Source organism: Aethina tumida, chromosome 3 (assembly GCF_024364675.1).
Source record: "Aethina tumida isolate Nest 87 chromosome 3, icAetTumi1.1, whole genome shotgun sequence".
Classification (NCBI taxonomy): Eukaryota; Metazoa; Arthropoda; class Insecta; order Coleoptera; family Nitidulidae; genus Aethina; species Aethina tumida.
The window spans coordinates 32,866,659-32,879,611 of record NC_065437.1 but is presented as its reverse complement, the minus strand read 5'-3'; the positions used below and the strand labels follow the sequence as shown (position 1 = coordinate 32,879,611).

Below are 12,953 nucleotides of genomic sequence, written 5' to 3'. Positions count from 1 at the left end.
GCTCATAACCAAACTCACTCACGCATCCCAATATATAAAACAAAACTTTTATTTATTCCAGAAGAAGCACCGGCTCCAGCGAAATTCGAAAAGCGCGTCAGCTTCTACACTTCGCCCAGCAGCAATGTGACGAGCGTGCTGCGAACGCAGTCCCTGAACGAGAGTACGAAAACGACGAAGATTCTGCCCCTGGGCTCGCGATCCCTGCCGGAACGCACGCTGGATTACGAAGACGCGGTCCAGCATCGGGATGAGGTGAACTCGCAGCTTGAGCTGTGCGACATCGAACCGTTGAGCGGGACGGTTTTCAGGAAGGTCACGGTCAGGAGGAGGCGGCAGGATAATTTGAAGAAAATGCCGGCCGTCGATACCGGTGAGTTTAGTGGAAATTAATGCATGGCTAGCCGATGTTGCTTCTGTTGTTAATTGCTTGTTGTGTTTGGCAGCGGTATTTATTTTCTGTTATAATGGATAGAGTTTACTTTAGTTTAGAAAATAGTGATATTGATGTTGCACAATGTAATAGAATATTTTCCACTGGTTTTCTATATACTGACATCTTTTAAGTCAACAGATTTATGGGACATAACAAAATATAAACTATTTAAAATTCCAATTACTTTAAAAAAACAAAAATTAACGATTCTTTGTTTTAAAATGGTAAATAAATAAATTAATATATTTATATTTATACATATATATATATATATATATATATATATATATATAGGATATTTCATAATTTTTCCGAAATTTTTTAGCCAAATATGCACTTCTAAATAATAAGTCGATTTCTTAAAAAAATCCAGTAGAAAACAAGTTAAAAATGTTAAAGTTTGTAACAACCCAAACAATTTTTATCTGGTTTTTTGTTGTTTCAATTGAAGTATACCGTACAGAATTACGTTGGAACTTGGCGAAAGTGTATAAGATGGGGCCTTCCTAGCAGGTCAATGGAACTTTTTTATGAAATCAACTTATTATTTAGAAGTACTGGTTAAATAATTTCGAATAAGTTATGAAACACCCTATGTACTATTATTGCCCTTAAAAGGGAAATAATCCTAAAACTTTTTGTTTATTATTTATTTATAATCTGTTTATGTATAATTAGTGCTTGTAATAACAAATTTATTAGTACTATGCAATATGCTTTCGTGAAATTTGATACTCACTCACTTTAAAGGATGCCAAATTCAAATATAAATTAAAAGAAATTAAAGAGGAATTAAAATCCCTTTAATGATTTTATTTCTACTAATCATCTAAACCATATCAAAAATATAATTTAATTAAATTTCACATATTCTTAAAATTAGTTTAATACTTGTTGAAATATTTTTAAAAATGCATAACTGAATAATCTCATAAATGAACGTTGAACAACAAATTATAAATGTTATAACTAAAAGACCAATTTGAACTTTAAGAATTAATCTCATTATAAGAACCCGTATTTTAAAGTAACCACCTGATATTGTCACATATTTTTACATTCTATTATATTGTTTAATTAGTTAGAAAAAATAATTCATAACAATGTAAATGCCATTTTTATGTTTATTACTGATTTATTACTAATATGCTCTTGGTGAAATTTGGTACTCACTCACTTTAAAAGATGCCAAATTCAATTGTAAAATTTATTATTTTTCAAAGATACTAGTCTAATTATAAATAAAAAATCATCTTAGAGGAAATTAAGAAGGAACTAAAATTCTTTTAATGATTTCATTTCTTCTATTCACCTAAACCGTGTCAGAAATATTTGAGAATATCAATTATTAAATTTTACATATTCTTAAATCAGTTTAGTTCTTATTAAAACATTTTCAAAAATGCATAAATGTATGATCTCATAAACGAACATTGAACTACTAATTATCAATGCTATAAACTAAGAGATAAATTTGAACTCAATCTCATTGTAAGAACCAGTGTTTAAAGTCACCGTCTGTTATTACCACATACTTTTACATTTTATTATTCTGTTTAATTAGATAGAAAAAATAATTCATAACGATGTTAAAGCCATTTTTATATTTATTTCTGATTTATCACTAATAAGCAACATTTCTTTGTGAAATTTGGTACTCACCCACTTTAAAGGATGCCAAATTCAATTTAAAGTTATTATTTTTTATAGAAACTAGCTTAATTATAAATACAAAATTTTATCTTAAAGGAAATTAAAAAGGAATTACAATTCTTCTAATGATTTTATTTCTTCTAAGCATTTAAACAGTGCCAATAATATCTGAGAAAATCAATTGTTAAATTTCACACATTCTTAAAATCAGTTTAGTATTTGCATAATTGTCTGATCTCATAAACAAACATTGAACAACTAATTATGAGTGATGTAGGCTAATAGACAAATTTGAACTTTAAGTTTTAATCTCATTGTAAGAAACATTGTTTTAAAATCACCATCTGATATTGTCACATAATTTTTCATTTTATTCTAATGTTTAATTAATTAAAAAAAAAATAATTCATAATAATGTAAATATGATTTTTATGTTTATTGCTGATTTGTCGTTAGTGTTATTCTTTGATGAAATTATGTATTTTATTAAAATTTATTTTTCATAAAAATTAGTTTAATTACAAATAAAAAATTTAATTTTAAAGGAAATTAAAAAAGATTTCAAATTCTTCTAATGAATTTATTTCTTCTATTCATCTAAACCGTGTTAAAAATATCTGAGAATATCAATTAATTAAATTTCACATATTCTTAAAATCAGTTTAGTACTGATATTTTTAAAAATGCATAAGTGAATCTCATAAATGAACATTGAACTAATTATAAATGTTATAGACTAAGAGAAAATTTTAACTTTAACAATTAATTTCATTGAAATTGAATATTTAAATTCACCATCTGATATTGTCAAGTATTTTATACATTTTATATCATTGTTATTATTAGTAGATACCTTATTAGATATACCTTTGTAGAATTTGATATGCAGCTATTTTAAAGATATAATGGCGAATTTCATAAAAAATTGCTCAAACATTTTTTTTCCATATTTACTGTAAGAATATATAAATAAATGGAAATCAATTTTCTTGACACGCACAAAGTTCATACATCTTCTTCTCTACATACGTCTTTCTTTTGAGGTAGTGTTAATTAAAATCAAGTATATAAAAACTAAGAAAATATTACTTTTTAACATCAATATCTTTATATCTTATTCTTATATTTTTATGCATCATTAAATAAACTTTCCTTAAAACAATAAATTTGCAATTTCAATGAACAAGGAACTGATTTTCCATTTTTGAACATGTTTTTTTCATAGTTCTTAACGCACGATATTTACAAAATATCACTTTCCTTTTAAGAATTATTTAAATTACATTTTCCATTTATTTATCGTTTCGTATACATACAATAATTTAGTCGAATTTCCATTGAATCATAAAATTCATTACTTATTTTTAAAGAAAGACTGGCAAGTTATATTTTAATATGCCGAATATTTGGCATTTGCCGAAATCTTGTAAAATAAATAAAAATATTACCGCTAACAAAAAGAACATTTTATAAGGTTGAGCTATTTTTAAACGTATTATTCATTTTCTAGTACCGTTTTGTGCACCTAACTACATCACTTTGTAGTGGTTTCACGGGATATCTGACCTTTATGCTTGGCAATTACTCATGTACCTTAATTATCATACTTTAATCTTCAACTAGCACTTTTCACAGAATGCGTTTAATATTCCTAATGAATATGGGACACTAACATTTACTTAATAAATGGATTAACCCTACTTGAAGTTACATCAGTGTTCAAATTTATCTGGTGGTTTCTAATTAAGTGAAATTATGAAGCCATATTATGATCTTGTTAAACAATTAATCGTGGTCATATTAAATTTTATAACAACATTGAAAATTTATAAACGTGTGAATAATATATTTATGATTATAAAATAAAATGTTTACATATTCATTCTATGCCCTTTTAGTTGAAAGCAATGTAAAAATATACCTGCTGAACCAGTTAATTAGTAGTATGTAATGTCTTTTAAACAGTTATAATTACTGTTAACAACTTAGTAATCTTTAAATGTTAATATCGTACAAATATCATTTCTGTTTGTTTGTAATAAATGCAACAAAGAGGAAAGTTTAATTAAAACTGATTTGTAATTATTATTATACTGCTATAATGTATTCAATTGTGTGTGATTTATTTATATTATTGATTTTAAAAAATAATGAGTTTTAAAATAAAAATTTTTGAACTGAATATATAAAATTTAATTAATAGTATTGTAAAATAAAATTAATTTAAAGCGTTGGGTGTATTCTTCTGCTTAATTAATATTGTAAACTAGATATAAAATAGAGCAAACGAAATAGTCGTAGTTTTATTTTAACGTAACATAAATACTAACACAGGTTAACGTCTCTTTTATCGCATGAATTTTAATAAAATAATATAAAAAGGTGGTATGTGTACTGGCTCGCCGATTATATCCATAACAATCGCCCATGCGAGGTGGGCGTTAAAACTGTCTGCTTGGTGGTGGAGGACAACATATGTTAACCATCGAATCCATTTCTAAGTGTGTATGTTCGCGTTAGGTTGGCGCAGGGCACCGGATCCCGAACTGCTCGACATACTGTTGCCGGACGGCGAGGACTACAAACTAGTGTTCATCAATTCCGACAGTTCATCGAAGGAAGAGGATCAAGAAGACAATGACAGTTCGTCAACCGCGTCCAGTTTCCCGATCGACGATTGCGAGTGGGACTATTTCGAGCCGGGCGCGTCCACGCACTCCCTAATCAATTGGAATTCCCCGTTCGGTTCGCCGAGAACATACAGACGTACCGCGGTCGATTCGCCGATCAGTTCGCCCCACGTATTCATCAACATAAGGGAATCGGACACCGGAACCGACGACGACAACGTGCGCAACAGCGACTCGCCCTGCAACTCGGAGACGTTCAAGACCGCCGAGCTGGACGAGAAAAAAGTGCAATGCGTGCACCAGGTTAATGAGATCCCGCAGCAACACTGCAGGAACTGCGGCGCACCGACCCAGTACATACCGATTCCGGTCGCGGTGCCCATTCCCTTTCCCGTGCCCACCTTGTGGACACCCCAGGACACGGTCGTGCTCTACGACTTCTCGAACACCGATCACAATTTCATTTCGCGTTTCAGAGCGTCGTCGGCCAACTTCTGGCCGTTCATGAACAACAATCTGAGACCTTTCCTGCACAGTTCGGAGTTCGGATTCGTTAGCACGTTGACGAACAAATGGAACCGGGAGGTGGGGATTTACGACATGCCGGACTGTAAGGAGGCTCCAGTTCAAACACCGCAACCGGAAGCTGTGATGAAACAGCCCGAACCGGAACCGGAATCCGTTGAGCATGAGCCCGAGGTTGAGGAAGACACGCTCGTCGGTTATTTATCTTGTGAAAATCAACAGTACATGTCTTCGACGGAATCGTACGAAGACAGTAGTGATAATGGTGATGGGGAGAAAAGGCAGGTGCGACGTGTGTACACAGTGAACGGTGATGACAGTGATGGGCATTCGTCTATTAGCAGCAGAACCAGTGAGGATGATCCCATTTCTCACAGTTCATTTCAAGAGGGATCTTCCTCCGTGGATTCAGACAGTGATGCGCAGAACGGTGACAAACAAAAGTCCAAGCGTTTCTCTCGCGTTTTTGTAGTTAACAAGAACATCTCGTCCTCTTCCATTGAGTCCATTAGCAGTGAGACCGACACGTCCGACAATGATACGGACACGGAAATGGATTGTACTGTGATATTAAAGAACGTGTCCCAGCTAAAGGAGGATGATTTATTGGATGTGATAAGTGAAAAGGAACAAGCGGAGAACGGTGTCGAAGAAGAAGAGGAAAAGGAAGAGTCAAACGAAGTGGAAGAAGTGACAACGAAAGAGGTGAAGAACAAGCTGTTGGAAGGCGAGTTTTTAAAATGCTCAGAGTACAACTCATCGAGTCCGGGTCTGTCGGACGTGAGCGCTGAATCGCTCAACTCCAGCGACGTAGAACAGACCCGCATTTACAGCGACGAAGCAGAGAAGAGCGACATAAAAGTCGGTTTGGAAGCGCTCTCCAAGGAGTTGGTGGAACCATCGTTGGGCAGTGAATGGAACGATGGCGCAGATATCCGGTCTGGTGGGCCCGTTAGTAAAGAGGGGGAGTCGGCACTGGTGTATCGCAACGGTGAGCGGGCAGGTGCGACAGTAACAACGGACTTGGACGTAGGTACGTCACGCAATGCGGCTCGTTACACCAGTCTCGTCATGATAACCCAAGAAAACGCCCCCTCTTATCAACAAGTGAGTGTGGTCACTACGGATACCACGACGTTAGTGCCGGACGACGATGTGGTGGTCAAACACACCAACTGGCACACCGATAACCGAAACAACGGCAGGAATAATGGTGAGTACGCCTTTTACCTTGAATATTCTAAGTGAATATGTCACTTTCGTGACGGTACACATATAGAAACACAGAAGTGTTGTTGCGGTTCTTGTGCGATATTGTATGATTTACAGCTACGGTTTTACTGAACCTGGTGGTCTTCGGTTACCCGTAAATTCTGGCGGATATGAAACACGAGTTCTTCTTCAAGACGGCTTTAAATTCGAGCTTGCTCCGCTGCCACTTTCTACTTAATAAGATAATTGACAAACAATAGCGGATTAATTAAACGCAGTAGTTACCTACTTTAAAAAATACTACTACGTTAGTTGTTGGTAAATTTGAAGTATTTTAATAATGACGTCATTTCGCTAGTCCGGACGTTGTATAGTTGTTGAAAGAAAATATGGTGCGCAATGGCAATATGTTTTTCTTAGAAATGAATTAACAATATTGATAGTAAAACTGATGGAAGTAACATAATTATTTCAGTAAACAAACAGGATAGTCATATGTTATAAATAGGTGTCTCCTGTACTTTATGAAATCAAACAACGAGATACGAGATCCCAAGTTCTAAATATATTAATATACATGCAACTAATTGAGTAGCTAATTCACTAATGAATAGGAGAGATATACATATTTCTAAAAGTCCACAAATAAAGTTGTCACTTTTATAGATCACATTCGAAGCATTTCATAAATGAATAGTAAATTGACAGCCAAACTGCCATTAATCACTTTTATGACTAAATTTAAGGCGTTATTTGTGGGTGTATTTAAAATAACATCGTGAATTTAAATAAAAATATTGACGATATGAAAATTAAAACATTCCATCATAGTGATGGAAACCATCTTTCTTCAGAAAATTGTAAAATTATAATTAACAACAAAAATCCCAGCTTAAAAATGTTTCTCATTAAAAATGAATTAAAATTTACATGATGTAGGATTATAGTGGCGAAATAATCTGTTTCAGTTTAGCGATGTGGCAACAAAATGAACTAATAATCTTAAAATCCTTATAAAAGAGATAATCCAACAAAATCAGAATTTCAAAATACGATAAGAACGAAAAGTACTTTATTTTAATGTTTAAACAAGTTTAATTGAATTTTAGATCAAGGTAAAATTAATTGTTCAATTTGTATTAGATTAAGGGGTAACAATATGCAGAGCCAAAAACAATACATGTTTTAATTTTTTAAATTTGCATAACATTTTATATTGAACAGCTAACAATATTAAATAACATTTACATAATGACTAATGAACTTATTGATATTTATCTAATGTTACGGGTTTAGTGAACGAATAATATTAAACAGAAGTTTTAGTTAATGAACTCATTCTAATAATTTTGATTAATATGATTGATATTTTCATAATTTTAATGTACATTAAAATTTGTAAATAATTATATCTAAATCATTTCTTAGAAAATAATACATTTTAGCTGCTTTTGATTAATATCAAAGTTAAAGCTAACATGCGCAAAATACCATAATAAGAGAATTGTGAGTCACATCAGGTATTTGACCCATTACAATGGGCTCCTCGTTCTATATTTACGTAGAATTTGATACAAATATTTACATGTCGATTAAATTGTTACACTTCAGAATGAAAACGCTGCCGCACAATGAATCCTTAATGTAATCGTAGTAAATAAACATGGCTTGTTATCTAGACCGAGAATTTTTAGAATATTGTGAGATTATGCAAATAGCGAAGTGAAATTTTGTTGTTGGCAATGCAACATTAATTATGTAGGAAAGAATTTCTACCTGGCGGTACAGAAAACTCTAAGTCTATATTATCCTTTGAATTAGTAATTTTTGATGTACAGAATTGTCACGTTCGTTACATTGAGAAATGGAAACAATGGGAACAATACAGTGTTATAATAAATATTACATTTTAGTACACTTATGATTATTTTTAAAAATAATTTTCTGATAGGAAAAGGCACTGGGAACCTTGACATAAATAAAAAATTATAGATATGCACGTACCTATCTACCTACTTATTGACCCATGCGAAAGTGAAATGATTTAAGTAAATGATAATTTAGCTAATACATATTTAATTTCATATTACAAATTTATTAATACTATTTTAAACTTTATTAAGCTCAGAAGTTGTCAGTAATATTATGGGTATTAGCACAAGTTTAAAAATATAATTAGATTTCTGAACGCAATACCTGAAAAAAGTAGGTTTCATATTTAAGCACGTATGGAATGATTTCACTTAAGTTAATTAAAGAAAATCCATATTGTTGGATGACACTCCCAAAGCGTTGGCCCAGGTTTTTAAATGTCACGACCCTGAGTGGCAAACGTTGCAGAAAATGATTCCAGCTAACAAACTATTGTTGAAACCGCTTTCATACTCTGTCATGGAACGATAAATTAACCATAAAAACAATATATTTATCAAAACTTTCATATTAAATCTCTCGGGTTCGCACATGGTGAGATTTATGTTGCAAATACGTACTTCCAGGCGGAATTTACTGGTACAAATTAGGTTAAGTTATGCATATTCATGTATGTAAACATAATTTTGTGATGTTTCAATTGTTCATCCATAAAATATTATCATACTATTCGATTTGTTACTTACTACATTACGTCACTTAAAATTGTGTTTAGTAACCGCCCGTCATTTAATCACAAAGACTTTGATTGTTGATTTAAATTAACACCAGGTTGCATAATTATTCTATTTCCACTTGAAAAGACATGAAGAACGCTAGGTTCAGATCCGTACTCTTCGCACAATAACCAATCAATCCGTATGTGTTTCCAAAAACCTTTATCTAAGCAACAAATTTACTTTTAGATAATCAAAACAAACAAAAAGATGGAGTTACGGTGATAACTGGTGTGGAAACCCTCTCAGCATTCGAAGAGGGTTTGGCCGATGATGATTCGTGGGTCGAAAATTTAAGCAATGACGAAGATGATCTTCAGTCAAACTCCGCCACCGATGATTCATCGTCAGGTGAGGAAGTGACATTGACTTGTTCCGCCGCCACCGACCACGAAGATGAGCTGCGCGGCTATCACAGATCCGCGATCGATTTCACTCTTCACACTATCGTGGAGGAGAGTTGCGAGGAAAGCGAACCCGAACAAGGTGCGGCGAAAAAGAAACGACCCGCGTCCACGACCGACTTAGAAAAATACTTTTTCTTTGGCTTGGGCGATGGGCAATCGATTAGTTCGAATCGGGACGAAATGTTCTCGGAAACGAGCAGTATTTACAGCGAAGGCATGGACTCGATGGGCGGCAACGAAGAAACCCTTTCCAAGGGCGAACCATCCGATCCCGCTGATCTGGCATCATCACGTTTGGAGAAGTACTTTCTCAGTGGCTTCATGGGCTTCACTGCAGTCGGAAGGAGGGATTCTGATGGAAGCGTCGGAAGTGACAGCGAAGGTAAACCGAGCCCTGAACAAAGACGAAAGAAACTGGTCAGGGCGCGAGGCACCGGACGCAGTCATTCCTCATCACTTGACAACCTACTCACAAATCCCGACTTGTGCGCTTTAGATCAGTCTTCCGAAACGCAAATACTGTCTGAGGTATCCGACTCGGACACCAATGAGGGTGGTTCAAATAGCTTTGAAAAGTCTGATGGCCAATTCGACACGGTTAAAAGGAAAAAAGGAAAGAAAAACAAAAACACATATTCCAGCACTGAAGAATTGAAAGTTTTGGAGGTCACTCAAGAGTTAAACGAAAACAATAACGTATCGGACGAAGATGAAGATGGTCATAAAACACCACAACCCGAAGGCTGCAGTAGTCCATCAAACTTAATGACCACCAAGAACCAGCAGAGTCGTGATAGTGGATTTATTGGGAGCTGCGACGATTTACTAAAAGAACAGAACGAAAACAAATCGCCGGAACAACCGCCGAGCAAAAGTGAGTCCAAACAAGAAGCTGACACATCAGAAGAAAAGAAAAACCTGAAATGTAACGCTCCCCCTGTAACATCACTCACCAGAAAGGACAGTTTCAACAACTGGTCTTCAGATGAAGAAACGAATCTAATGATGTGCAAGATGAGACAGTTTTTTAAAACTTTAGTAGCCAATTCGCAGTATAGTGCTTCGAATCCAACAACGCCCACTTTGGGCTCTCGAATGTCTCCAAAACCCGTTCCGATTGCGCGAATGAAAAATCGAACGAAACCCCCCCAATTAATTTATTTTGAAAACGAACTAACTCGACTGATGAAAACTGTGCCCGGTATTAGAGACGATCAGGTACGCGAGATTGTTGAGTATTTAAGCAGCGAGGACACTTGGAGTGATTCTTACGACTCGTCGGATTACACCAGTTCAGATTTGGAAGGTGCATCTACTAAATCGGCGCTGCAACAGCAGATTTCGGACAGTTGTCAGCAGATTATTAACAAGTTTGATAATTCGGTCGACGATGAAGGAGATGAAGGTGATGGTGGAATTGTCGATGAAAGTAATGGACTGAACAAGGAAACGGCGTTTGTTTACCAAAAGCTTGTGGCTTCTTTGGAGAAAATGGCCACGGGGGAAACAATGCCGTACTCCTCGCGCAATTCTCCGCCTTTAATTGCCAAAGTTATGCATCACATTGGTAGCCGTTTGGTGGCTTTGATGCACGAAGTATCCAGTGGCGAAAGTCACACTAGCAATAGCCCAAAGACTAGACATAGTCACCGTAGACTGTACCAGAAGATCTCGTCTGCGTCCACAACGACAGACGAAGACAGCACTTCCGACAGCAATTTACATGACAACTTTTTAGAAAATAACTTATCGACGTACAATATACTGCCTAGAAGTAGATCTCATGACATTTTATTAAGTGAAACAAAGAACTTGCATCAATCGAGTAGTGGTGTTTCCGATATTGCCGAAGAGAGAGAAACCAGTGACTGTGAGAGGTTTAGTTGGCGTGGTAGTTTCGAATCAGCATTACTCGCGAGTGACTCAAGGAACAAATTGTCTCTTATTGGTGAACAAGGTTCAGCTTCAGCTTCTGCCCTTGCCATTATCGCAGCCAAACGCCGATCCGCTGGAGATTTGTTATTCAATCACAAGAGTAGAGAACATCTGGACCGCGTGAGAAGTTGCGGAAGCATTGGCGGTGGAAACATCGAAGACAAACTGTGGGTGTCCAGTTCCTCGAGACCGACAAAACGAAGATCCAGCGTGCCTGACGCGACCTGTGGATCAGGCGGATCGGCCGATGGCGGTGACGAGGATGAGGAGATTGGGAACAGATCGACATTGCCTAGGAGTCTGCAAACTGGGGTGCCAACGTCTAATTCACTGCCACGTCTTCCGACCAGCACGTCTTCCAATAACATACACAAAGCCCAAAGTATGTATCAGTTTGTACCGCAGAACGTGAAAAGTGCTAGGTACAGACCTCCGGGTTATAAGCTTATCACGACGATACCGAAACGAGCCGCGTCCGCTCCTGGATTACAATTACCTAGACGTAACCGTCGATCTCAGCAATATAATGTTCCTAGTGGTAAGTTTTGCACAGTCCATTACTATGAAGAGGTATCAAATCATCTTGATGAGAGGACAAAAAGTTATCAGTTTTATTGGTAATATTAAAAATGATTATTACACTGTGCCTGTGATATTTTGTTTGTCTTTTTAAAAAGGAAATTTTAACTCCAAGGCAAAATGTAAAAAATGACGCAGGCATATTTTTATTTTTTTTATATCCTAAGTTAAAAAAGGTAGCAACTGAAACCTCTTTCAATCACACTCGCTTTCCATTGAAAATTTACTACAAGAGACATGAAAAGAAAGAAGTAATATATTGTACTTCACATTTTACACAAAAATCTTAAATTATGTCGAAAACTAGTATATTTGTTACTTATAGACCACAAGCTTATGTAATTCTCATTAAAATTAAGTTATTTTACTAACGTATTTAACAATAGTTATTAATCTAATTTATTTTGTAATATATTCATAATTCTAAATCTACTACATAAATTACATAACCAATCAATATAAATAGATCAGCTAATTAATTCACCTTTATTAGTATTTAATTATTTTAATATAATTAAAGCTTTAGTAGTATTATTGCTATACATAAATATTTGATTTCAAATAATTTTAGACATGGAGAAAGTTGGAGGCACTGTAACCGTTATGTCTAACATATACAACATTGCAGTTCCTATATTATTTTTTGCAAATGATATGCATATGTTATAAACCAACTACCAGTGTTTATTATTAATAATATTTAACTTATTAGTTAATCCAAATAAGGACCTTTAAAACGTACGTATACGTAAATAACACAATTTAAGTGAAAACATGTTGATTTAAGATTTATTATCAGTACTTTGATAGAAAGAAATGTCTAAAAATTATTTAATGTCTTAGTATAAAGGGGTTATATTTTTAGAATTTTAATACAAATCAATTAATGGTGAAAATGTCTAACATAAATTGCTCGTCAAAACGCATA

The 12,953-nt window shown here is 34.6% G+C and overlaps 1 protein-coding gene across 1 annotated transcript in view; it reads left to right on the top strand.

Moving 5' to 3' along the window:
* The window catches only part of LOC109594955 (uncharacterized), a 33,822-nt gene that overhangs the window by 15,170 nt on the left and 5,699 nt on the right, over positions 1-12,953 (top strand). The window contains exons 5-7 of the mRNA XM_049964250.1: positions 62-373; positions 4,610-6,457; positions 9,294-11,984. Of these exons, the coding sequence (XP_049820207.1) occupies positions 62-373; positions 4,610-6,457; positions 9,294-11,984 (4,851 nt within the window). The remainder of the gene's footprint in view (positions 1-61; positions 374-4,609; positions 6,458-9,293; positions 11,985-12,953) is intronic.